A 27,539-nucleotide genomic window follows, 5' to 3' on the forward strand; every position below is an offset into this window, starting at 1 on the left:
AAGACACCTCCAACAGAACTAAACCTAGTAAAGTACTGTGGTGATCAAACCAACTAACCCGCCTTTATAGGTGTCACTGAATGTATCTACGTGAAATCTATTTTTTCAGATCTTCAGCGTTAATGAACGTCACATCATCCTGTAACTTCTAATCAGCACTTGCCACATGATCCTTTCCTCACCGATTCTGTGGCGTATCTCATTTCTCGCCTTATCAGTCCATTTAATTTACAAGTATGTCTCAAGCTAATCCAGATTTTTTATACTAACAGACTTCTTTTAAGGAGGAATGGCCTGTTTGCCAGTGCTAGTCTATTTCTTATGCCCTCCTCCTCAACTGCCAATTGTTATTTCGCCTCCAAGGTTGCAGAATTCTTTTACCGGGTATATTGCATGGTCCCCACTTCAGATTTTAAGTTTGTGAATAACGTAATTTATGCTGTTCCTCAATACTTTCGTCTTTCTTTAATACACCGTTAATCCATATTCTGTGTTCAGTTCATTCCATGAAATAGATTCTGCAATTTTTACCCATTATTATAGAGGGCAGCAATGTCATTTGCTAACATTATCACTGATATATTTTCACTCTGAATTTCAATCACACTTCTGAAACATTCTTTTATTTACTTCATTGCTTCTTCGTTAAAGAAGTTGAAGAACAGATCAGATAGACTGCCTCCTCGCCTTATTATCTTTGTCAAACCCAGCTTTCCCCTTTTGGCCTTCCATTCTTATTGATCCCTCTTGGTTCTCGTACATGTTTTATTGTTGTATATTACCTGTCTTTACCAACAATTTATACCTATTTTTCTGTGAATTTCGAGCATCTTGCAGCATTTGACGTTCTCGATTGCTTTTTCCGTCAGCTAATTCTGTGAATGTGTCTTGTCCTCATCATCAAGGGCAACGTCAGAACTGCCTCTTTCGTAGCTTTACCATTGATAAAGCTACACTGATGTTCATGAAACAGATTTTCGGTTTCTTTCATTCTTTTCTATATCATTATACCCAGCAACCCGGATGCAAGAGAAGTGAAGCTGATTATGCGATAGTTCTCGTGCTTATCTGCCCTAGCTGTCTCTAGAAAAGTGTGGATGGTATTCTTCCGTAAGTCCGATGCAATGTCATCCGTATCACAATTTCAACACACTAACTTGAATAATTTTTTGGTTGCACCTTCTCGAATTATTTAAGAAATTCCGAAGGTATTTTATCTACTCTTTCTGCATTGTTTAATCATAATTTTTACACATCTCTCACTGTAACACTGGATTCTTTGTGCTCTTTATCTCAAGACCCATTTCATATTGTATTATCAGACAGTTCTTCGTCTCTGTAGACGTCCTTAGTGTATTGGTTCCACATATCTGTTCTCTCCTCTCGGTTTAAGAGTGGTATTCCTCTTGCACTCTTAATGTTGATGCGTTAGCTTTTACGTTCCCAGACGCTGTTTTGTCCTTTCTATGTGCTGAAACTGTCCATCCAAAGACCGTTTTCATTTTGATTTCTTCACATTTTTCCTGTAGCCAGTTTTCTTTTGCATCTCCGGCCTTCGCTTAACGATCAAGATTAGGTGGTTTGCGCAGAGTTGTCAGTGTTAACAGACAGACAGCACTGCATGTAATAACGGCAGAGCACAAATGGGATGTACGACAAACGTATCCGTTTGGGCAGAGCGCCGAAATTTTGCTTTAATGGGTTATGGCAGCAGATGACCGACGCAAATGCCTTTGCTAACAGCTCGACGTCGCCTTCAGCGCCTCTCCTGAGATCGTGGCAGAATAGGTTGGGCCCTAGACGACGGAAAACCGTGCCTTGTCAGATGATTGCCAATTTCAGTTGGTAAGAGATGAGTATCGTGCAGAACCCACAAAGCCACCGGACCTTAGTTGACAACAAGACACTGTGAAAGCTGGTGTTAGATCCATAGTGGTATGGGCTATGTTTACATGGAATAGTCTGGGTCCTCTGGTCCAACTGAACCGATCATCGACTGGAAAATGTTATGTTGGCAGCTATTCGTGGACTTCATGTTCCCAAACAATAAATGAATTTGTATGGATGACAATGTTACCAGGCCACAGTCGATGGCGATTGGTTTGAAGAACATTCTGGACAATTCAAGCGAATGATTTAGCCATCCAGATCACCCGACATGAATCCCATTGAACGTTTATGGGATGTAATCGTTAGGTCAGTTAGTTCAAAAAATCCTGCAGCGCCAGCACTTTCGCAATTATGGATGGCTACAGAGGCAGCAAGGCTCAATATTTCTGCAGGGGCTTCCAGCGGCTTGTTGCATCCACGCCACGTCCAGTTGTTGCACTACGACGGACAGAGGGGTGGGGGGGGGGGGGGGGGGGGGTCGGACGTGATATCAGGAGATTGTCACCTCTGTATATATTGCAGTTCTGCTCTCTTTTTCTAGACTTTTTTTCGTATTTCCTTCTTTCGTCAATGAATGGAAGTGTTTCTTTTGTTGACGAAAGTTTCTTCACAGTTTCTTTTATCTGCATTTGTATGTCGAACTTTTGTGATTATCCTTCCTAGTGACGCCCATTCCTCCTAAACTTCCAATCGTGGTATTCAATTTAGCATGTACATCCGCATAGAACTTCGAACGCTCGTTACCATTTCTCAATACTGTAGTTGTACGTTGATTGTCCCTGATTGTTCAAATTTCAGCCCACTCTTCTCCGTTATTAAACTGTGACCTAAGTCTATACTTGCTTTTGTGTACGCCTTACAATCCATTATATGCCCTACGTCTCCCAGTTTTTTCGAAGTATATCTCCTCCTTTTGTGATTTTTGAACAATGTATTTACTACTACCAGCTGAAATTTATTAGCGTGACTAATAATAATATACCTAAAGAAAGTTTATCTCGTGAGAGCTATTTTTGCAAATGATGACATAGGTGTAGTTGTTGATAATGATGATGACTGTCAGCTGAACAAAATCTCGATGTCGTAAGACATTTGTTTCATTTAATTTTCATTTTATTTTCTAGATGGTATAGTAAGTCAGCTTGAACAGGCTAGACAGTCGGACTGCGAGTCCGCCATAGCTGCTATTGAACCTTGAATGCGAAAGAGAGAGAGAAAATCTTGGACTAAGAAAGCACATATATTCCATATTTTCAGATAATATTATAGTTTTAGGAACTTAATATCTAAATATGTCTTTCTTCAATGTCATTGCACTGCCTTTATGTGGATGATGGAAATTCAAGCTGTTGGAGAGAATTATACTGCATACCAAATATACGGCACTTATACCACGTGTATGGTTTCCTCGTTTTCAGTGCATGTGAAACCGCATGCTCGAGCAGACAGTAAGAATAGAAAATTTTGTTGATGAACCCTCTAGATACGAATTGGTCGCCTAAAGAATGTGTCAGTCCCACTAGTTACAATTATTTATTCGAATATTTAGTTGTTTTCTGAATAGGAAATAAACATAATGGCAAACACTAATCACGCGCTGTCGAGTGACTTTGCAACCAACTCTTGGATATATCGTTTGTAGACTGTAACTCATATTTTACGCCATTTTGAGATGCACGGGTAAAGTAACCGCGCTGACGGGCTACTTTAAAAGTTTGGCTCACTGCTGTCGCGAACAAAGAGAGTACTTCAATCCAGCTGCAAAAATGGGTGACCTCCGCCTCCCGGAAATGGTGAGATTTGTGGACTGTTTATGAGCCTCTGTGGTGAATATGTGACGCGAGTGGAGTCATGACGCCATTGTGAATCTCCACGTGTTACCGGTGTGCGGCAGAAAAGTGGTGTACGACAGAGCTTGAATACGAAGGATCCTCAGAGAGCACATTCGGCCATATTATAATCATTGTCTTCCCTGCGAAAATATGCCTTGTCATATGTCTAAAAGCGTCAGAAAATTATTCGAAAAACTCGGCTGAAAGTTCAAAAGCACTCCTTATCTTAACCCAATTGAAAATCGAAGGAACCGATTCGACCGTCGTGTTCTCGTCGACAAGGAACTTCCGCCACACTCCCTCTACCTGTTGTGGGACTCTCCGGTTGAATCCAGAGAGGCACGGCGGAGACACATCTGTTCTTCTCGTTCACCTTGAGCTCGGTTATCTGTTGTGTTGAGCGATGTAGTTGCGCATATCTACTGACCACTGCACGTGATGATGGGTTGCTTGAACGACCGACTCCTGCAGACTAGTGTCGTTGGATCATAACCTAAACTTATGTAGTACACACATCAAACAAGTTTTTTATCACCTCGGCTCCGGGAGTTCCGGAACCAGTACAGAAAATTGGAATAAAGATCAACATAAACATCATTTCCACCCTTTTTATTGCTCATGGAAACCACACATTGCATCTTGTACCACCATACAACGACACCTTCAGAGGTGGTAGTCCAGATTGCAGTACACACTGGTACCTCTAATGCCCAGTAACACGTCCTCTTGCATCGATGCATGTCTGTATTCGTCGTGGCATACTATCCACAAGTTCATCAAGGCACTGTTGGTCCAGATTGTCCCACTCCTCAACGGTGATTCGGTGTAGATCCCTCAGAGTGGTTGGTGGGTCACGTCGTTCATAAACAGCCCTTTTCAATCTATTCCAGGCATGTTCGATAGTGTTCATGTCTGGAGAACATGCTGGCCACTCTAGTCGTTATCCTGAAGGAAATCTTTCACAAGACGTGCACGATGGGGTGCGAATTGTCGTCCATGAAGGCGAATGCCGCGCCAATATGCTGCCGATATGATTGCGCTAGCGCTCAGAGGATGAACATTCACGTATCGTACAGCCGTTACGGCGCCTTCCATGACCACCAGTGGCGTACGTCGGCCCCACATAATGCCACCCCAAAACAGCCGGGAACCTCCACCTTGCTGCACTCGCTGGGCAGTGTGTTTAAGGCGTTCAGCCTGACCGGTTTGACTCTAAACACGTCTCCAACGAATGTCTGGTCGAAGGCATATGCGACACTCATTGGCGAAGAGAACGTGATGCTAATCCTGAGCGGTCCGTTTGGCATGTAGTTGGGCCCATCTGTACCGCGCTGCATGGTGTCGTGGTTGCAAAGACGGACCCCGCCATGGACGTCCGGAGTGAAGTTGCGCGTCATGCAGCCTACTGCGCACAGTTTGAGTCGTAACACGACGTCCTGTGGCTGCAGAAAAGCGTTATTGAACATGGCGGCATTGCTGTCAGGCTTCCTTCGAGCCATAATCCGTAGGTAGCGGCCATCCAGTGCAGTAGTAGCCCTTGGGCGGCCTGAGCGAGGCATGTCATCGACAGTTCCTGTCTCTCTGTATCTTCTCCGTGCCCGAACAATATCACTTTGGTTCACTCCAAGACGACTGGACACTTCCTTGGTTGAGAGCCCTTCCCGGCACCAAGTATCAATGCGGACGGGATCGAACTGCGGTATTGACCGTCTAGGGATGGTTGAACCACAGACAACACGAGCCGTGCGCCTCCTTTCTGGTGGAATGACAGGAACTGATCGGCTGTCGGACCCCTTCATTCTAATAGGCGCTGATCATGCATGGTTGTTTACGTAATTGGACGGGTTTAGAACATCTCTGAACAGTCAAAGGGTCTGTGCCTGTGATACAATATCCACAGTCAACGTCTATCTTCAGGAGTTCTGGGAACCAGGATGATGCAAACCTTTTTTTTATGTGTGTATTTCAACGTAGAGTACGAAAGTGCGTGAAGTATGTTTTTGATAATAGGATAACTCTGCTTTTCATTTCCTGAGTTGTTGGATGTCGATGGATACAAGTGCGTTAATACAATATATTCACCTGAATTTCTCTGTTATGAGTTCGCGCCGTATTGTGTTAATATTTATTGGAAGACAGCAGTACAGATTGCTCTTGATGGCTTCATAGGTTTTTTTGGAGGATTACTTATTAAGCTGCTTCCGTCCCACATTTGTATAAAGTCGACTGCATCTTTTTGACATCACATGTCAGAATCAATACACTGTTTCACGCAGCGGTGTGTCAGTCTGCGGAAAACTAGATGTAAGCAAATGAGATATAAGATAATAAATAGTATTGAATGTATTACTCCAGCCTCATCAAAACATTTATAATTTCAAGCACAATCAGCATGGATTTTTTAAAACATAACTCGCGGTATCTTATTATAGAAAACAACAGATCAATGAAATTATTATAAATAGTGACCCAGAACCAAAATAACTCTTTTTTTAATTTTAATTTATATTATAAAATAGAGTTAAGCTTGCAATTATGTTACTTAGAATGTCTCTCGACTAAGAGGTAACGTCGTATTTTCTTCAGTAGACAAATCTCAGACAGTTGAACAACTGGAATGTGCGACAACTGCCATCATCTCTTAAAGAAATTGGTTTATTTATTTACCCAGTTTTCGGCTCAGAAATCTGATGATGGCCTTGTAAGTCGAAATCTGGTTAACTCAGTAAACTAATGTGTAGAGCATAAGCAATACAGCGCTTTTTATGTATTATAATGCTGTTCTACCAAGAACCGACAGAAGAATCAGTTAACATAAAGAAATAGGTTATTATTATGAAGTTGTCGACTTTTGTGTCACTCATTTTCATCAGATAAGAGAAGAGCTGTAGCATAGCGTGCCAATGTTCGTTTATAAATTGGAATAAACACCTAATATCTGTAACATGCTAGGCTTTGTTATTCATTCAGTCACCAACCGTCGAACCCTACCACTTTGTCAAGAGTGTAGACAAGAAAAGACAGAAAGACAAATATTAGCGAAATAGTATGCAGATGAACATTCTTGCACCTGTGGCATCTTCCAAATTTAGTTTGCCATCTTCATAAGGAACGACACAGCACGCTGCAGACAGCAGCTACTCTCCATTGCAATGAGGTGACAGAAGTCGCGGAATACTTCCCAATATCGTGTCAAATATCTTTTTGTCCGGTGTAATGCAGCAACTCGACGTGGCATGGGCTCAGCAAGTCGTTGGAAGTCCCATGCAGAAATATTGAGGCACGATGCCTCTACAGCCGTCCGTAATTTCAAAGGTGTTGTCGCTACAGGGTTTTGTACACGAACTGACGTAACGGTTATGTCCCACAAACGTTCGACTGGGCTTATGTCGGGCAATCTGGATGGCTAAATCATTCGCTCGATTTGTCCACAATGTTCCTCAAACAAATCGCGAACAATTGTGGCCCAGTGACATGGTGCATTTTTCATCTATAAAAATTCTTTCATTGTTTGGGAACTTGAAGTACATTAATAGCTGCAAATGGTCTCCAAGTAACCGAACATAACCATTTCAAATCAATCATCGGTTCAGTTGAGCCAGAGGACGCAGTCCATTGCATGTAAGTCCACACCATTGTGGAGCCACCACCAGCTCGCACAGTGCCTTGTTGACAACTTGCCCCACGACTTTGTGGGGTCTGCGCCACAGTCGAACCCTACCATCAGTTTTTACCAATTGAAATCGGGACTCATCTGAACAGGCCACGGTTTTCCAGTCGTCTGGGGTCCAACCGATATGGTCACGAGCCCAAGAGAGGCGATGCAGGCGATGTCGTGCTGTTAGCAAGGGCAAATGCGTCGGTTGTCTGCAGCCCATTAACGCCAAATTTCGCGGCACTGTTCTAACGGCTACGTACGTCGTACGTCCCATATTGATTTCTGCGCTTACTTGACGCAGTCTTGCTTGTGTATTATCGCTGACTACGCAAACGCCGCTGCTGTCGGTTGTTAAGTGAAGGTCGTCGGCCACTGCGTTGTCTGTGGTGAGAAGTAATGCCTGAAACTTGGTATTCTCTGCACACTCTTGTTACTGTGGATCTCTGAACGATTACCGAAGCGGAATGTCCCGTGTGTCTAGCTCTAACTACCATTCCGCGTTCAAAGTCTGGGAATCCCCGCCGTGCGGCCATAATCACTTCGGGAACCTTTTCGTATGAATTATCTGAATACAAATAACAGGTCCGCCAATACATTGCCCTTTTATACCTTATGTAGGCGATATTACAGCCATCTGTGTATGTGCATATCGCCATTCGTGACCTATTCGTGACCTTCGTCCCCTCAGTGAATGTTAATAACGAAACTCGACAGCGTATCTTTGTCAGCAGACCTCCCTAGCCCATTGGAAAAAGCTACCGAAATACACTCTTTGAGTACAGTGGCATTTTCTCGTAAAATTTCAACTGTTAGTTTAATCAAAGGCAGCCTGGATAGATAACTATCGTAGGTTCGCAGCCACTAACCTGTACGTGATCAGACCCCAGTTCTCCATGGCGCCGGCGGCGAAGTCCGGCACAGCGACGTGGTCCATCTTGGTGAGGTTGCCGTGGTTGTACGGAACACGCACCAGCTGCTCCATGGAGCGGACGGTGCGTGGCCCCATCACACTGGGGTACTCTGCCTGTGCCGCCGTGTCCCTGGTCGTCCAGACAGTCGTGTTGGATTCCAGCGGCGACTGCACGCCTACGAAGTCGGATATGACCCAAGCTAGCAGGAAGGCGCTCATCACCGGCGTCTGCTCGAAGGTCAGGGTGCGTCTTCCATCTTCGTCGTCACTACAAGGGGAAAGAGTCTCTGTTAATCAGTAAATGTATGCAGGAATTGACAAAACTTACACCAAGTTTGGTAAGTAAGATTGTCCTGGCGTCATTATTAACGGATGGGTGAAAACTGAAGTGAGACGAACATTTTTTTAAATACCGTAAATAGTGTGTTTGTCCATCAGTGGTCTCCGGTGTCTCGTCACAGTGTAATAATGTAATTGCAATTAATTCAGTTTACTACCCCCCCCCCCCCCCCCCTCCAATGAACCATGCACCTTGCCCTTGGTGGTGAGGTTGCGTGCCTCAGGGATACAGATAGCCGTACCGTAGGTGCAACCACAACAGGGGGGTATCTGCTGAGAGGTCAGACAAATGTGTGGTTCCTGAAGAGGGGCAGCAGCCTTTTCAGTAGTTGTAGGAGCAACAGTCTGAATAATTGACTGACGTGGTCTTGGAACACGACCAAAACGGCCATGCTGAATACTGCGAACGGCTCAAAGCAAGGGGAAACTACACCCGAAATTCTTCCCGAGGGCAAAAAGTTTAACTGTATAGTTAAATGATGATGGCATCCTCTTGGGTAAAACATTCCGGAAGTAAAATAGTCCCCCAATCGGATCTCCAGGCGGAGACTACTCAGGAGAAAGAAAACTGGCGTTCTATGGGTTGGAGCGTGGAATGTCAGATCCCTTAATCGGGTTGGTCGGTTAGAAAATTAAAAAAGGGGAATGGATAGGTTAAAGTTAGGTATAGTGGAAATTACTGAAGTTCGGTGACGTGAGGAAAACGATTTCTGGTCAGCTGAATACATGGTTATAGATGTCCGCCCCCGGTAGCTGAGCGGTCAGCGCGACATAATGTCAATCCTAAGGGCCTGGGTTCGATTCCCGGCTGGGTGTTGTGTTGTCCTAATTATCATCATTTCATCCCCATCGACGCGCAAGTCGCCGAAGTGGCGTCAAATCAAAAGACTTGCTGCACCCTGCGAACGGTCCACCCGACGGGAGGCCCTAGTCACACGACATAAATGGTTATAAATACAGAATCAAATAGGAGTAGTGTGTGAGTAGGTTTAATAATGAATAAAAAAATAGGAGCGCGGATAAGCTACTGCGAACAGCATAGTGAACGCATTATTGTAGCCAAGATATACACGAAGCCCAGGCCTACCACAGTAATACAAGTTTATATGCCAACTAGCTCCGCAGATAATGAAGAGATAGAAGAACTACACGATGCGATAAAAGAAATTATTCAGATAGTGAAGGGAGACGAAAATTTAATAGTTATGGGGGACTGCAATTCGATAGTAGGAAAGGAAGAGAAGGAAAACTAGTAAATGAATATGGACTGGGCGAAAGGAATGAAAGGGGAAGCCACCTGGTAGAATTTTGCACAGAGCATAACTTAATCATAGCTAATACTTGGTTTAAGAATCATGAAAGAAGGCTATATACGTGAAAGAGGCCTGAAGACATTGGAAGATTGCAAATATATTATATAATGGTAAAACAGAGAGTTAGGACCCAGGTCTTAAATTGTAAGACGTTTCCAGGGGCAGATGTGGAGTCTGACCACAATTTATTGGTTGTAAACTGTAGAATAAAACTGAAGAAACTGCAAAAAAGGTAGGAATTTAAGGATATGGGACCTGAATAAACTGAAAGAACCAGAGATTGTAGAGAGTTTCAGAGAGAGCATTAGGGAAAGATTGGAAATAATGGGGGAAACAAATAACGCAGAAGAAGAATGAGTAGCTTTGAGAGATGAAATAGTGAAGGCAGCAGAGGTTCAAGTAGGTAAAAAGACGAAGGCTTGTAGAAATCCTTGGGTAATAGAAGAAATATTGCATTTAACTGATGAAAGGGGAAAATATAAAAACGCAGTAAATGAACTAGGCGAGAAGGAATACAAACGTCTCAAAAATGAGATCGACAGGAAGTAGAAAATGGCTAAGCAGGCACGGTGAGAGGACAAATGTAAGGATGTAGAGCAATATACCACTAGGGGTAAGATAGGTACTGCCTGCAGAAAATTAAAGAGACCTAAGACTTATCTTAGAAGATAGATTAAAGAAAGGCAAACCTAAGATTCTAGCTATTGTAGACTTAGACTTGGCAATGTCGACTGAAATACTCTCTTTCAATTTCTGGAAGTGGTAGGGGTCAAATACAGGGAGCGAAAGGCTATTTACAATTTGTACAGAAACCAGATGGCAGTTATAAGAGTCGAGGGGCATGAAAGGGCGGCAGTGGTTGGGAAAGGGGTGAGACAGGGTTGTAGCCTATCCCCGATGTTCTTCAATGCGTATATTGAGTAAAACGTAAAGGAAACAACAGAAAAATCTGGAGTAGGAATTAAAGTCCATGGTGAAGAATTAAAAACTTTGAGGTTTGCCGATGACATAGCAATCCTGTCAGAGACAGCAAAGGACCTGGAAGAGCAGTTGAACGGAAAGGACAAAGTCTTAAAAGGATGATATGAGATGAACATCAACAAAAGCAAAAATATGTGCATTCTGTCTGCAGTTTGGGCAGCAGAATAAGTGATGATGGTCGAAGTAGAGAGGATGTAAAATGTAGACTGGCAATGGAAAGGAAAGCGTTTCTGAAGATGAGAAGTTTATTAACATCGAGTATAGATTTAAGTGTCAGGAAGTCTTTTCTGAAAGTATTTGTGTGGAGCGTAGCCATGTATGGAAGTGCAACATGGACGATAAATAGTTTAGATAAGAAGAGAACAGAAGCTTCCGAAATGTGGTGCTTTAGAAGAATGCTGAAGATTAGATGGGTAGATCATGTAACTAATAAGGAGGTACTGAATAGGATTGGGGAGAAGAGAAATTTGTGGCACAACTTGACTAGAAGAAGGGCTCGGTTGGTAGGACACTTTCTGGGGCATCAATGGATCACCAGCTTAGTATTGAAATGTAAAAATTCTAGAGGGAGACCTAGGGGTCAATACACTAAGCACATTCAGAAGGATGTGGGTTGCAGTAGTTGCTCGGAGATGAAGAGGCTTGCACAGGTTAGAGTAGAATGGAGAGCTGCATCAAACCAGTCTCTGGACTGGAGACTACAACAACGACAACTCCAATTACCTAAGTTTCAGTGATAATATCTTCACAACAGCGATTAGCTTGTACTACGCAACAAGCAAAATAATACAAAAGACGGAGTTACGCAACCGTTCTCAGACGAAAACCGTACACTCTGCTGTGGGGATGGTGGTATCGCTGAAACAGCCGGTTTTCGGTAATACCGAATTTTTAAGCTTGGTGTTGAAACAGCTCTAAATAACTGATTTCTGAAATAACCGGTTTTCGGTCTTTCATTGCTCCTAGCAGAGAAACCCGGCGCTCCCTAGTTATTCAATTACAGCTGTGCATACCACGCAGCGTTTGAACTGTGCGTCGTACAATGACGTAATTTTGCAAGTAGATTCAGCGGCATATGTGAATACTGTCTGCTCAACGTGCTGCGAATGGAGTTATTAGCAACGAAGTAACAAATTTAAACGTCATGCATGTTGCGGCAGTTTTTCATGCATCTCACTGTTTATGGCGTCATGCCTCCTAAACTGTGACGTACAATGATATAGCGCTGCAGCTACATTCAGTGGTATATGAGCATTCTGTCTGCAAAATGTGTCACGAATACAGTGAGTAGTAAACAAATAATAAATTATAATGTCACTTTTATGTCGGTATTACGGTATCATACTTCTTTGACAAAGAAATATGATCAAATATTCGTCAAGTTTCTTTGACAAAGATCTTTGGCGTGGTGGTAAAAACTGATACTACACTGTAGTCATATTTGTCGGGCAAATTTCAAAAGGTCGGACAACAGTAACCTGTTATTATGCGATGCAGTTGCTTGTGCAACATTTACATTGTGCTTGCATTTGGATGAAAAGTGGCGGAAAAAAAGGAACGATATTTGGGTGAAGCCGTGCGTATTACGTTGAGATAATGAAAGCATTCACCAATATTTGTTACGAGAGGTGAAAGTGGAGGACGTCAAGTTTTATATAAATTACATCCGCTGCGACCCTAGAGTTAAGGAAACTTTATTTCATTGTTTATTTGCATAGGTAATTTTGTGAGTTTATTGTACAGAGCCTTAGAACTCGGTGCTTACGAGACGGTAAATTTCAGTGATTGATTCATTATTGGCACTGCGTATTGGTTTGCCAGATTGAGTTGTTTAATTTTTTTGGGTTACAGTAAAACTGAGTAAGCACTCCATTTGCTCAATGACATATCACACAGTTAATTTCATTAACACAAACATTACGTATTTCATATTCCTTGGCAAACAAACACATATTTTTTTTAAAAGGACGTTACAGTTATATAACGAATGTTACACAGTAAAAAGAAATAAAAGTACCTGTTGTAACCAAGACCAAACAAATGCCGAAAAAATCGGTTATTCAGAAGTAATATACCGGTATCGACGTTAATCGGACGCATTTTTCCATCCCTACGGTGAAGTTGCCGTCGCTGCGTGAACAGTTCGTCATAAAGTCGTGTCCCTCTTTTCTTGCGTTCGGTGAACCCACACACAAGGGGCATGTCGGTCAACCCTCCGTCAGTAAACCTAAGCATGTGTCACTTTTAACCTTCAATAAACACGCCGGATAAACAAACACTAGACAGAATACCTATGCAAGCTTGAGGCTGAAGAGTAATATTGGCATTACTGTTGTCAACAGCATGTTCTGTAAACGAAATAGCCGGCCGAAGTGGCCGTGCGGTTAAAGGCGCTGCAGTCTGGAACCGCAAGACCGCTACGTCGCAGGTTCGAATCCTGCCTCGGGCATGGATGTTTCTGATGTCCTTAGGTTAGTTAGGTTTAACTAGTTCTAAGTTCTAGGGGACTAATGACCTCAGCAGTTGAGTCCCATAGTGCTCAGAGCCATTTGAACCATTTTTTTGTAAGCGAAATAAGTTTGTTTTCTAGCAAGACACACTGCGCATACCGTCGAAATCTGCGCTATCGTGCAGATATAACGGCAAACAGTCGTTTGAAGATGTTTTATAAATGACAGTTCGAATCTCTAAAGAATTTGAGTTTACTGGTTGAGAGCTAAGAAACGCCACTTGTAAGGAGTATGCTTCGCCGGCGATGGGCGAAGCATGACAGAATCTCTGACCAGAGAGTAGTTTATTGTTAGTTGTTGGTTGTCGCGAGTCTGCGCTGGTCTGCGCGAGTCGACGGTAGTAGTCAGTCGGATTCAGTAGTAGTACGTCGGCTTTAGTAGGGAGTGGATGGTAGTAGCCTGCGGGAGTCGGCATGCGTCGGCTGTGTGCTCTGCTCGCGACTCTGGTCAGGATTCTGGAGGATGAGTATTGTTGTAGAAGGTAAAGAAGCAGCCTTGCGCATATTTAGTAATGTATGTTAATTGTAATTAATTTGTTCAAAAAAATTGCCCCAATAATAATTTTTTTATAAAGTAACTCTTTTAAAGAAAAGCATTCATTTCAATTTCCAATGCATTATCATTGCTTCCAAGAATAAAAAAAAAAGAATATATATATACGCCAGCATTGCACGAAGCTGTGTCGAAGAATGTATAAATAAGAGCAGATATAGATGCAGTTTTTATTGAAGTAAGAATTTTTGTTTTTTTATTCAGAATACAGGTCCGAAGGTCAGCGCTGCTGCCCTTTTAAAATTTACCAGATATTATTATTTCTGTTGAGAGGTTACATTTGGTTCATGTTTCATTATTTAATTAATATTATTGTGGGTTCATGGTCAATTATCATTCATTAATTTTTGTGTGGGGAGTTTACATTTGGCTCCATTCTCATTTCCCATTTCCATTTATCAATTTTTGCGGAGAGGTTACACTTGGTGACATCCGGCCAGGATTGTATTTCTTTGTGAATCTTCTGAGAAATACTCATATATCTGCTCCTTAATTACTTAAACGTAGTTAGCATCTGGCGCAACGCATTTTACTAATTTGTCACTCTTTCATCCACAGATTATCGGCAATTTGTTGCTCTTTGTTGTAATAGTGTTTGTTGGATTTTGTATTATCTTTGTTTCATTTGTGAATAATTTTGATTAGTGAAAAATGCCGCGAAAAACTGTTAACAGTACATCGCGATGTATAATGAGTGAAATAGCCGAGTCAAATAATATGACCGATAGTACTTGCGACACTCAGTGTAATGATGACAATCCTCCATTTGTAGACAATCAGTGCGTACCGACCACTAATATTGATTTTGCTCCTAGTGATGAACAGACGAATTCAATTGTGTCCTCTGTTAATTTAACGACAATTGATGACGCGGGGCGTTCTGTTGCAATGAGCGCTGCCCAGCTTGACACACCCGGTTTGCAGGATTTACATGACAAACAGATAAATTTTTCTAATGAAAATGAACAGTATAATCAGAGTACGACAGATTTATTTAATTGCGAGGTAGTGACTAACAGTGCACATCCGATTAGCAAACATTTTCAAGAATCACAGAATGTCCAAATGGATACACAAAACGTGACAATTGCAGATACACCGTCACACAGCACAGAGAATAGTGTTGTTAATTTTAGGTTGGATCAAATTATGGCAATATTGCTACAACAGAATGAACATAATAAAAAACAGGACGAAAATTACAAACAGTTGAATAAAAAAATAGACAGCAATTCCAAACAACGGAATGAAATGCAAGATAGACATTTCAAAGAACTTAGTGAACGACTTAATGAAATTCTCAAACAGCAGAATGAAATACTAGATAACCATTACAAACAACTTATTGAAAGTTTCAAACTGACGAACGAAAAACACGACAACCTTAACGAACAGAACAAACAAGTTAGTGAACAGATTACAGCCATTGCCGCGCAATGTCATGATACTAAGGGACAACTACGTGACGAAATTAAGGCTTGTGCTAGTAATAGTAGTGAAGAAACTAGATCTGTTGCACAAGAATTAGGTAATAGACATGCAGGTACAACAGAATCATTTAGAGATGAAATTAATGCAGTCGCTAAACAATGTCCTAAAAACGCAACACAGTTGCGCGACGAGTTTACTTTAAAGTTACCAGAAGTTTCACACACTCCGAATACGGAAGTCAATAAGAAATTTGAACAACAGAATAGCCAAATTGACGATTGTTTTAAAGTGACAGAAATAAAAATTGTTTCACTCATTAATACGTCACAGCATACGCCACGTTGCGAGTATTTGTCACACTCACACAGCCAGCGTAACTTGGGCAATTTACAGAGACTACGCGACTTAAAATCCGAAAAGACACAGACAAACAGATTCTTATGTAATCGTGAACCTGTTCACACATTCAGTGACGATATCGTTGATCACGAGCAATTTTCATCCGTAAAAAAGTCTAAGGAATTTAAAAATGACAGAGCACAGGTATACGCATTGAACTGGATACGTCGATTTATTTTTGTACTTTCACCGCCATTACCTGTAATGCAGAAACTACAATTAGCACGGATACAGCAGTTTATTTTTGAATTTTCACCGGCATTGCCTGTAACGCAAAAGCTAAAATTTATTTGCAGCGCGTATAACCTCAGGGGATTCATTATGCTTTAATGAATATGTGTCGTAGCGTGCACAGGGCCCTGGGCCGTAGTAGTGCTGTTTCATCTTTAGTTTTCTGCACTGCTGCCTTCTCTTCTACTATCCTTTATTTATATCTATCACAACGGCTCTTCTGGGGGACTGATGACCTTAGCTGTTTAGTCCCCCTTAAACATCCCAACTACCACCACCACCAAAACGGCTCTTCAACTATTGCTCTATCTAGGATTAAGAATGAGTAAAGAAAACCCGATAAGACAAGTTTTACCGAAAGTGACAATTCTTCATTAGACACTCCCGAAATGACAACTATTGCCGTAACTTTAACAACAGATAAAATTTTAATCATCAGTATGTGTAAAATTATCAGCAACAGCGAGCGCATTTTGGCAACAATACAGGTTTTTCTCAGCAACAGCATCAAAACCAGCCGGTTAGCATACCTAACCAACAATGTAATGCACAAGGTCAACCAAGCTTTAATGTTTCGCCGCGTGCACGTATAGTCTCAGCTCCAACAAATAGTAACGCACAGCAACAAGGGAATCAGTACGTACAGAAAACACACTATTTCAATTCCTATCGCAATGCACCGTATAGAAATGACTATCATGACAGACATAAAAATAATGAGCACAACTTTCAGCGTACATTTAATAACAGTCTATCTTATCAGCAGCAAGAACATCAGCAACAACATATTATCATGAATGAACCAGACAGTAGGTATCATCCAGAACGTAATACGTCAGGAAGAAATAACAGAACAGTTCAAATAGTCGAAATGCCACAGCATCCTCCCGAAAATAATGACACGTCAGATGGAATTTGACTAGATACAGTACAGGTTGCATATTCCAGTAACGCAAGCAATACTTTTGACATGCAGAATCTTGTTCACGAGAATGTTATTTGAAACATGCTTTGTTGAATGCACCACTTTTATCGCACCCAGATCTCACCAGAAATTTTTCCATTGCCACCGACAGTTCTAACACCGCTTTGGGCGTACATATTTTTCAGGAAATTGAAGAAGATGGTTGTACAGTAATTAAAATCATCGCTTTTGCAAGTCGCAGTCTGTCACCTGCTGAACGGAATTATTCTGTTACAGAACTTGAAACATTATGTGTTGTATGGGCTTTTACCAGATTTAGGCATTTTCTTTATGGAAGACACACTACAGTTTACACAGACCACAGAGCGATACAATTTGTACTTTCGGCTAAATTTACACACGACAGATTAAGTAGATGGAAACTTTATTTGCAGGAATTTAATTTTACAATTGTTCACATTCCTGGTACACAAAATATTGTAGCAGATGCACTATCCCGTTCTCTTAACAACAATCAGCAAGACATCGCAACCAACTTCTGCAAAGCAAATTTCAGCGTCATGTACATTCAACAAGTTGCATTTGAAAATTTCATTTCGTCGTCATTACAAGACATAGCACAAGAGCAGAGTAAAGACAACGTATGGAAAGAAATTAAACACCTTTGGCAAGATAGGAATAATGTTACCATTAGAAACCATTACACTGTACGCAATGACATTCTGTTTCGCCGCTATCATCCTGACAGCAATAATTGGTTATTATGCATTCCTGACGAACTTGTTAACAAATTAATCTGGTATACTCATTTAAGTTACGCTCATTACGGAGCTAGAAAATGTTTTCTTATACTGAGACAGAACTGTTATTTTACCAACATGGAGAAACGTATTCAACAAGTTTTAGCGTCATGTAAAATCTGCCAGAAAGCTAAATCAGATACGACTTCACATATTCCTCCATTACATCCCATTGTACCTGTTAAATTGAGACACATGGGCGCTGTAGACATTTTTGGTCCAATTACCAGAACTAATAGAGGTTTTTGCTACATCTTTGTCGCTGTTGAACTCACTTCAAAATTTGTTACCTTCACTCCGTTACGCAAAGCTACTGCTAAAACTGTTTCGAAAGCATTTGTAAAACATTTTCTATTTCATGTAGGGCATGTGTTGAAAGTAATTTCCGACAATGGACCACAATTTCGATCTGCTATATGGACACGTATGTTACGAGCTAGAAACATTTCTCCGGTCTATATATCCAGGTACCATGCTTCTTCGAACCCTTGTGAACGATTAATGAAAGAAATTGGTAAACTGTGTAGAATTTACTGCCATAAAAAACATATTGATTGGGACACACATACTCTCATTCCAAGATGTAATTAATTCCATACCAAATGAATCTACTATGCTATCTCCGTCTGTTATACTGAAAAATGTTGAACCACCTAACAAAATTAAAGAATTAGTAACATTTCCTACATCTCGTCGACTATGACACCATGAAATAATTGACATTGCCCTGAACAACATCAAACGTGCCGCAGAGCGCCGGAGGAGACAGCAAAAACAGGTTTGTACACGCCGTGACTTTCACATTGTGCAGAAGATATTAGTACGTACACACTATTAATCCAACAAAGGAAAGAGTAGATGCAGTAAATTTGAGCTTCTATACGCAGGTCCATATCGGATTCGCAGCATTCCTCACCCCAATGTAGTACACGTCGAAACTTTGAGAACCAGAAAAACCAAAGAGAACCACCACGTGTCGAACGTCAAACCTTTTATTGAATGAAGATACTTTATGATTTATCACACTGTAATGCCATTTCCTAATTTTTTATGACCGCTTATGCAATTATATTCACATGAACACCCACTGATGATTATCGTATTTTTTCTTGGCAAGTGCTCGGCAAGGTAAGGTTAGCAGGTCGCTTTTCTTGTCGTTACACATCAGACCGTGCATATTTTTCCAGATGAACTTACACATTTTATGACCACTTATGCAATTGTATTTATGTGACTACTTACTGATGATTGTCGTATTTTTTCTTGGCAAGTGCCCGGCAGGGTAAGCTTGGCAGGTTGCTTTTGTTGTCGTTACACATCAGACCTTGCATATTTTCCATTTTTTATGTATGTATTATTGTTTTCCTGTTTTGTTTGTATGTACTATGAAATATTTAAGATATAACAAACACCAGTTGACTTTAACATTTTGCCTTATGATAGCTAAACATCGTGACTAGTTTACTTTTTTTTTTTTTTTTTTTTTTTTTTTTTTCTACATTGTGATACACTGTGTACATTTTTGCTTCTGAACACTGTCGATGTTTTTGACATATTACGTTTTCTGTCATGCTATGCTGTATGCTCAATTATGTTACTATAAACCAGTTTTTATCTAATGGGTATATGAATTAAATGCAAGACATTAATCCTTGTTCATCATTTTCAGAAAGAAATAGCGTGTAAGCGAAATAAATTAAACAGAAATGGGAATTTCACCTTCGGAATGAACGAAAGAGGATGCAATACCTCGTGACGAAGAGTAAATGGATCAGAATTAACTAGAATATACTATACACATCGTATGATAGCAGTATTAACTAATTTTTTCTTTCAGAATACGAGGCGATTGATGCAGGCTGTCAGACAGAACTACACATCTTAGTTTCAGTGATGAAATATGCTAGAAATAAGGAATAGTTGTATAATGAATAATGAAGTGATTTTTTTTTTTTTTTTTGCAGATGATAATGAATGGTGATGAATAATGATGAATAATATGTTACTATGGATAATGAAGTTTTTCTTTACAGGTGATGATAATACTGAGTTATGATAATATGGATAATGAAGTTTTTCTTTGCAGATGAAAATAATGATGAAGTTTATATATTTACTGTTAGTTAAGAGATGCTATGTAGTTATTTAAGTATTTGTTGCAGTTCGTTTTGACAGTATGTCTTATATCGCATGGTATGATGACTGAAGGTTTTGGAAAGGACAGCTAGAGAATACAAATATTTTTATACACATTTCACTACCTGTTAATTCGAAGTTCACTACTTTTCAGCATAATATGCGTTTCTTCTTTCAGATTCATAATCCATTTTGTATATTTTGCAGGAGAAATTATTCATGAAATTAATGTGGTATAAATAGTTGTTTATTAAACCTATGTCGTTTATAAATGTGATCACATGTACTCTACTTGTTTCATATCCTTGCTACAACTGACTCATGACGAATGACGTTACACATCTTCATTTGCAGCAATAACTCAAAAGCAAACAAAGTAATTACCAGTCCCAAATAATGCTACTAGTTTAAGAGAGTTCTGAGTAATACTGATCAGCTCTGAATAGTATGTCACTTCAATAATGACTTCTGAATAATACATACAAAAAAAATGTTTTGTAACTGGCCAATGAATGCCACTGATTACTGTAATAAGATGACCTATGATGCCAATGATTACTATAATTAGATTAATTATGTATAATTGTAACTGGGCAATGAATGCCATTGATTATTGTAATAAGATGACCTATGATGCCAATGATTACTATAATTAGATTAATTATGTATAAATGGTATGCCAATAATTAACTCATTTTGAATAATGACTTCTGAAAAATACAAAAAAAAAATGCTTTGTAGCTGGCCAATGAATGCCACTGATCACTGTAATAAGATGACCTATGATGCCAATGATTACTATAATTAAGTGAATTATGCTAATACTATGCCATTCATTAGCTTCTGTTTTGAATGATGAATTCTGATGGTTTGTAACTGGGCAATGAGTGCCAATAATTACTATATTCAGATAATTTATGAACATTATTCTGTAATACTACATACATGGTACAGAAATGTTCAGTAACTGGGCGATGAGTGCCACCAATTACTCAAATCAGTTGTTAGACTAGTGTAATTCTCAATGAAGACTACTATGTGACTTAATGTCCTTCACCTTCTGACCTAATTACCAGAAATTACTGCAATATCCATTTGTCCTGTCTATCCTCATGATCATGGAGCACTATATTTGGTTTTTGCACTAATTCTACGTTGATCTACTTTACAAGAACAAGACATGCTGTCCACCACCTTGAGCGATGGAGATGTTATTATGGTCCCACTGTTTGGTGTACCTAGTGTACTACCAAAATGATAGCATGGAATATTATTACAACATTTCAGTGTCTTGGCTACACTGATTAATACTTCAAGGAAAAGAGCTTCAGATTGTCTCACTTGGTGTGTTGTGCTTCTGTAGAAAGATATGGACTTTCAGTGCAGCTGCGTGCAACCTAAAGTGCTACAACCATGACGCAATCCTTCCCATTCCTTTCCTAATTCTTGTAAAATGATAAAGACATATACAGTGCATGTGCACTCTATGCCATTTGTTAATATGATTTGTACTCATTACGTATACATTTTTTTTTGGTGATTCCCAGATATGTTCTGTATTACAGTGCGTGTGCACTTTCGTCATTTTGTTATCATGATTTGTATTCATTGCATATACATTTTTGTGATTTGCTGATATGTTCTAAACTTCAGTGCGTGTGCACTTTTGTCATTTGTCAATATGATTTGTACTCATTATGTTTATTTGTTGTTAAAATATTAGAGAGTTTTACAGTGCGTGTGCACTTTATGCCATTTGTACTCATTACGTATACATTTTTTTTTGTGATTCCCAGATATGTTCTGTATTACAGTGCGTGTGCACTTTCGTCATTTTGTTAATATGATTTGTATTCATTGCATTTGTGATTTCCTGATATGTTCTGTACTACAGTGCGTGTGCACTTTCGTCATTTTTTTAACATTATTTGTATTCATTGCATATACATTTTGTCTTTACTTGATATGTTCTGAACTTCAGTGCGTGTGCACGTTTGTCATTTGTACTCATTATGTTTATTTGTTGTAAAAAAAATGCTAAAGAGTTTTACAGTGCATGTGCACTTTTGCCATTTGTTAATATGTTTTGTACTCATTGTGTATACATTTTGTCTTTACTTGATATGTTCTGAACTTCAGTGCATGTGCACTTCTGTCATTTGTCAATATGATTTGTACTCATTATGTTTATTTGTTGTAAAAATATTAGAGAGTTTTACAGTGCGTGTGCACTTTATGCCATTTGTACTCATTACGTATACATTTTTTTTGTGATTCCCAGATATGTACTGTATTACAGTGCGTGTGCACTTTCGTCAGTTTGTTAATATGATTTGTATTCATTGCATTTTGTGATTTGCTGAGATGTTCTGAACTACAGTGCATGTGCACTTTTGCCATTTGTTAATATGTTTTCTACTCATTGTGTATACATTATGTCGTTGCATGTGCACTATATTTTATTTCATGTTCTGCACCTATATATATATATATATATATATATATATATATATATATACATATATATATATATTCTGTGATTGTAAAGTTAATTATGAAAAATTTGTTGCTCATGGCAAGTCCAATTGACTCACCATCGCTGCCAAATTTTGCCCCCCCCCCCCCCCCCAGTGGAGGGTTATGTAAGGAGTATGCTTCGCCGGCGATGGGCGAAGCATGACAGAATCTCTGACCAGAGAGTAGTTTATTGTTAGTTGTTGCTTGGCGCGAGTCTGCGCTAGTATGCGCGAGTCGACGGTAGTAGTCAGTCGGGTTCAGTAGTAGTCGGTCGGCTTTAGTAGGGAGTGGATGGTAGTAGCCTGCGGGAGTCGGCATGCGTCGGCTGTGTGCTCTGCTCGCGACTCTGGTCAGGATTCTGGAGGATGAGTATTGTTGTAGAAGGTAAAGAAGCAGCCTTGCGCATATTTAGTAATGTATGTTAATTGTAATTAATTTGTTCAAAAAAATTGCCCCAATAATAATTTTTTTATAAAGTAACTCTTTTACAGAAAAGCATTCATTTCAATTTCCAATGCATTATCATTGCTTCCAAGAATCAGCATTGCACGAAGCTGTGTCGAAGAATGTATAAATAAGAGCAGATATAGATGCAGTTTTTATTGAGGTAAGAATTTTTGTTTGTTTATTCAGAATACAGGGCCGAAGGTCAGCGCTGCTGCCCTTATAAAATTTACCAGATATTATTATTTCTGTTGAGAGGTTACATTTGGTTCATGGTTCATTATTTAATTAATATTATTGTGGGTTCATGGTAAATTATCATTCATTAATTTTTGTGTGGGAAGTTTACATTTGGCTCCATTTCCATTTCCCATTTCCATTCATCAATTTTTGCGGAGAGGTTACACACTGAGGTGGCAAAAGTCATGGTGTACCTCCTAATGTCGTGTCAAAACCTCGTTTAGCCTGGCGGCGTGCAGCAGCTCGACATGGCATGGACTCAACAAATCTTGGAAGTTCCCTACAGAAATATTGAGCCATGTTGGTTCTGTAGCCGCCCATAGTTGACAAAGTGTTGCTGGTGCAGGATTTTCTGCACAAACTCACCTCGCAATTGTGTCCTATAAAAGTTCGGTGGGATCCACGTGGGCGAGGTGGGTGGCCAAATCATTCCCTTGCATTGTCCACAATATTATTCAAATCATTCGCGAACAACTGTGGCCCGGTAACATGGCGCAGTGTCATCCATGAAAATTCCAACGTTGTTTGGGAACATGAAGTCCATGAATAGCTGCAAGTGCTTTCCAAGTAGCCAAACATAGCCACTTTCAGTCAATGATAGGTTTAATTGGACCAGAGGATGCAATGTATTCCATGTAAACACAGCCCACACCATTATGGAGCAACCACCAGCTTGCATAGTGCTTTGTCGACAGCCTGGATCCATGGCTTTGTGGGGTCTATGCCACATTCGCACCCTACCATCAGCTCTTACTAACTGAAATCGGGACTTATCTGAACAGGTCAAGGTTTTTCAGTCATCCAGAGTCTAACCGATACGGTCACGAGTCAAGGAGACGTACTGCAGGCGATGTGCTGTTAGCAAAGGCAGTCGCGTCGATCGTTTGTTGCCACACATAGCCCATTGACGCCAAATTTCGCCGCACTGTCCTAATGGACACATTCGTCATACGTCCCACATTGATTTCTGCGATTATTTCACGCAGTGCTACTTGTCTGTTAGCACTGACAACTCTCCACAAACGCCGCCCCTCTTGCGGTCGTTTGGTTTATCGCGTTATCCGCGGTGAGAGCCAGTGCTAGAAATGTGGTATTCTTGCTACACACTTGACACTGTGGATATGGGAATATAGAACTCCGTAACTATTTCCGAAATGTAAAGTCCAATGATTCTAGTTCCAACTATCATTCCGTATTCAAAGTCTGTTAATTCCCGTCGTGCGACAATAATCACGTTGGAAATCTTTTCACGTCAATCACCTGAGTAAAAATGACAGTTCCTCCAATGCACTACCCTTTTACACCTTGTGTACGCGACACTATCGCCATTTACGTATGTACGTAACGCTATCCCATGACTTCTGTCACCTCAATATATAACTGCCACATCTTCCATTTCTCGCAGTTACAAGACATTTTTACTGCATTCAAAAGAAAGACCTTTTGTACATTTACTCACGTGGCGTTGATGAGTGGAGTGTTGAAGAGTACGTTGTAGCCTTGCTGTGGGCGGAAGGTAAATTCCCAGGTCGCCTTGATGGCCGGCTCGTCGTAACACGGCATGGCCATTCGCGCCCCCGTCCTCTCGAACTGCGTCACTCCCAGCCACCTGCAACAGAATGTGGTCTCCTGCAAGTAATTCTACTACAAATTCGATATTTGAAAATAACCAGCTATTAATGAGGCTGTCTAAGCCGATGAGTTGCAATTTCTCTCACGTAGCGATGAAGCACTGAGGCATTCGAGTGGAAAATCGTGCTCTTTATGATTATTTGAGACCCTAGGAGATAGCGTACGAGATTTAAACGCCGCAGAATTACAGATATCTGGTAAATATCTATAGTATATCTCAAATGCAAACCTCTTTAGTACTTCGATAATAAATATTCTCCCTGCAGCTGTGTACGCTGATTTGAAACATACTGGCAGACTGGGACTCGAACCTAGGACCCTTGTCCCTTACGGGCAAGTAATCCACCGATTGAACCATCTAAGCACGACTCACGACCCGCCCTCACGGCTTTACTTGTGCCAGTATCTCATCTCCTACCTTTCAAATTTCACAGAAGTTTTCCTGCATTCCTATACTTCATCTCCTAGCTTCCAAACTTCACAGACGTTCTCCTTCATACTTTGAGGGACTAGCACGGCTGGAAGAAAGGATATTGAAGAAGCAAGATTCCCAGGTTGGGCTCACAGTCTGGCAAACACTTTAATTTGCCACAAAGATTCATAGCAGTGCACGCTCCGAAGCACCAGGCAGTGGCTAAGCCATGTCTCCGCAGTTTCCTTTGTTTCGAGGAGATGCGGAACTGGAGGAAGAATTTATTTCATTTATTCGAATGGCTCAGATGCAGTTTAAAATTACTGGTATATGACATTAATAATACTGTATATAATAGGAATATGAAAATACAAAACTACATATAAAACAAACTAAATGTCAATATCTAGGTCCCTAATCCATATAATAGCCATATCATTAGCTTCCATGAGGTCACTCCAACTCCCCTGGTCGGAACGCAAGGGGCATTCATCTTTAATGAGCTTGATTGTCTGGTTCGGAGCCTCACAGTCACAAACCGGAAACTCTATAACAACCCATTTGTAAAGAGAGTCTGCGCATCGGTCATGCCCAGTACGAGCTCTGTTCAATTTTACCCACAGTTTCCTGTCGAGTTCTGTGTCATCAGTATCACAGTCATACTTTCGGAACCACTCACGCTCTTCACGATTTTCAGTAAGTTGACAGCTCTGGTCCCACAGGTCTCTCACCCCGGTATTACTGGCATCTAGCTGTTCTGATTGTCGTAATGGTGGGTTTCTTGAAGGGAGTCTATTTCGTCGTAAACTTGGTATGTCTTCCTGGATGAATAATTCCAGGTTCTCCAGTAGCTTGCGGTATTGCTTAAGCGAGGCCTCATTTCTGCGGACTGCGGGTGGATAGATGTTGCTCAGGAGAGGAAACGAATAAATCGGTGTTGGTCGGATCGCCCCAGTTATTAACCAACTGGACGTCGATCAGGTTGGTGTGGCAGCTGTTTAGCCACACTGGGGCACAATACTCGGCTGCTGAGAAGACTAGAGCAGTGAATGATGTGCGCTAGATATCTGCCGAAGCTCCCCATGTCATTCCACACAATTTTTGAATAATGTTATTACGAGTTTTTGTCTTTGCAGCAATATTTTCAAGATGTTTTCTATATGAAAGGGTGCGGTCAAGGGCGACACCAAGGTACTGAGGATACTGGTTATGGCAAAGAGTGTTTCTGTGAAGTTTCACTCTGAGCTTGTTTCTTTGTCAGTTGGATTGTACATACTTCGGTTTTACTTGTGCTGGATTTAAGTCGCCACTTTCTAAAATAGGCGCTCCTAACGGCTAGATCTTCAGTGAGAACTGTCTCCGCTAGTCCAAGATCCTTGGTTCTACAAGCAAGAGCGATATCGTTTGCGTAGCAGAATTTTGTTGACCTGGTATTGGGGAGATCGAAGATATATAGGTTGAATAATAGAGAGGCTAAGATGGAGCCCTGTTGTAGACCATCACCTAATTTCCTGCTCGCATTTTCTCCCAAGTAAACACGGAAATATCTATTGTTTATCATAGTATTGATGAGGGCTACAGTTTTAAATTTGTATATCATCCCTTCTCTCCAGACTGTATCATATGCCGCTGTTAGGTCTACGAACGCGACAGGTGTCCTCAAGTTTTCTTGAAAAAACCAGCCTCTATGAAAGTTGTTAGGGCCAGTACATGGTCACAGCAACTCCCCTGTGGCCTGAAACCCGCTTGCTAAGGTGGGAAATGTTCCAGAATGAAGCCACTAATTCTATTATAGATGAGCCTCTCCAAGAGTTTATAAGTACAGCTATACGTACAGCTCTAAAGAGAAATTGGTCTAAGCTTTGAGGGCGGTCAACTGGTTTACTTGATTTCAAAATTGCCACTATTTTTGTTATCTTTAGCTTGTTGGGGTGTGATCCACTATCTAGGATGTTGGAGAAGAAGCGGACCAGCCTTCTTTTTTTACCCTTACCCACGTTTATCAGAAATTCCGGGTGTATATAATCCAGACCGGGAACTTTACCATTTAGAGACGTGAGTTCTTGTTTTATTTTGGAAGTATATTGTTTGTCACTGTATGATCTAGATGTTTCAGCTATATGGTTAGCGGTTTGGTTGCTTGAAATACCAGGTTTCATCCCGGGTTTATTGGAGGCTCCGCCAAGCTTACGCAGAAGACTCGATGCCTTTCTGACCTGGCGGAAGTAAAGCTGAGAGGACGGGTCTTGAGTCGCGGTTGGATGGCGCAGTCTGCGAAGCACCTGCCCGCCTGGGACAAGGGTCCCACTTTTGATCTCGGTCCTCTACACAGTTTTAGGCTGTTTACTGTTTTTTTTAATAATTTGACGTAAATGGAGGAGAAAGGT

The 27,539-nt window shown here is 40.7% G+C and overlaps 1 protein-coding gene across 1 annotated transcript in view; it reads right to left on the minus strand.

Annotated features, from left to right (window-relative positions):
• LOC124788710 (aminopeptidase N-like) overlaps positions 1 to 27,539 on the minus strand; it is a 69,175-nt gene that overhangs the window by 33,572 nt on the left and 8,064 nt on the right. Inside the window, exons 3-4 of the mRNA XM_047255990.1 lie at positions 24,568 to 24,717; positions 8,247 to 8,558 (exon numbers count right to left, since the gene is read on the minus strand). Of these exons, the coding sequence (XP_047111946.1) occupies positions 8,247 to 8,558; positions 24,568 to 24,717 (462 nt within the window). The remainder of the gene's footprint in view (positions 1 to 8,246; positions 8,559 to 24,567; positions 24,718 to 27,539) is intronic.

The sequence above is a fragment of the Schistocerca piceifrons genome, chromosome 3, assembly GCF_021461385.2.
Source record: "Schistocerca piceifrons isolate TAMUIC-IGC-003096 chromosome 3, iqSchPice1.1, whole genome shotgun sequence".
In the NCBI taxonomy this organism is placed as follows: Eukaryota; Metazoa; Arthropoda; class Insecta; order Orthoptera; family Acrididae; genus Schistocerca; species Schistocerca piceifrons.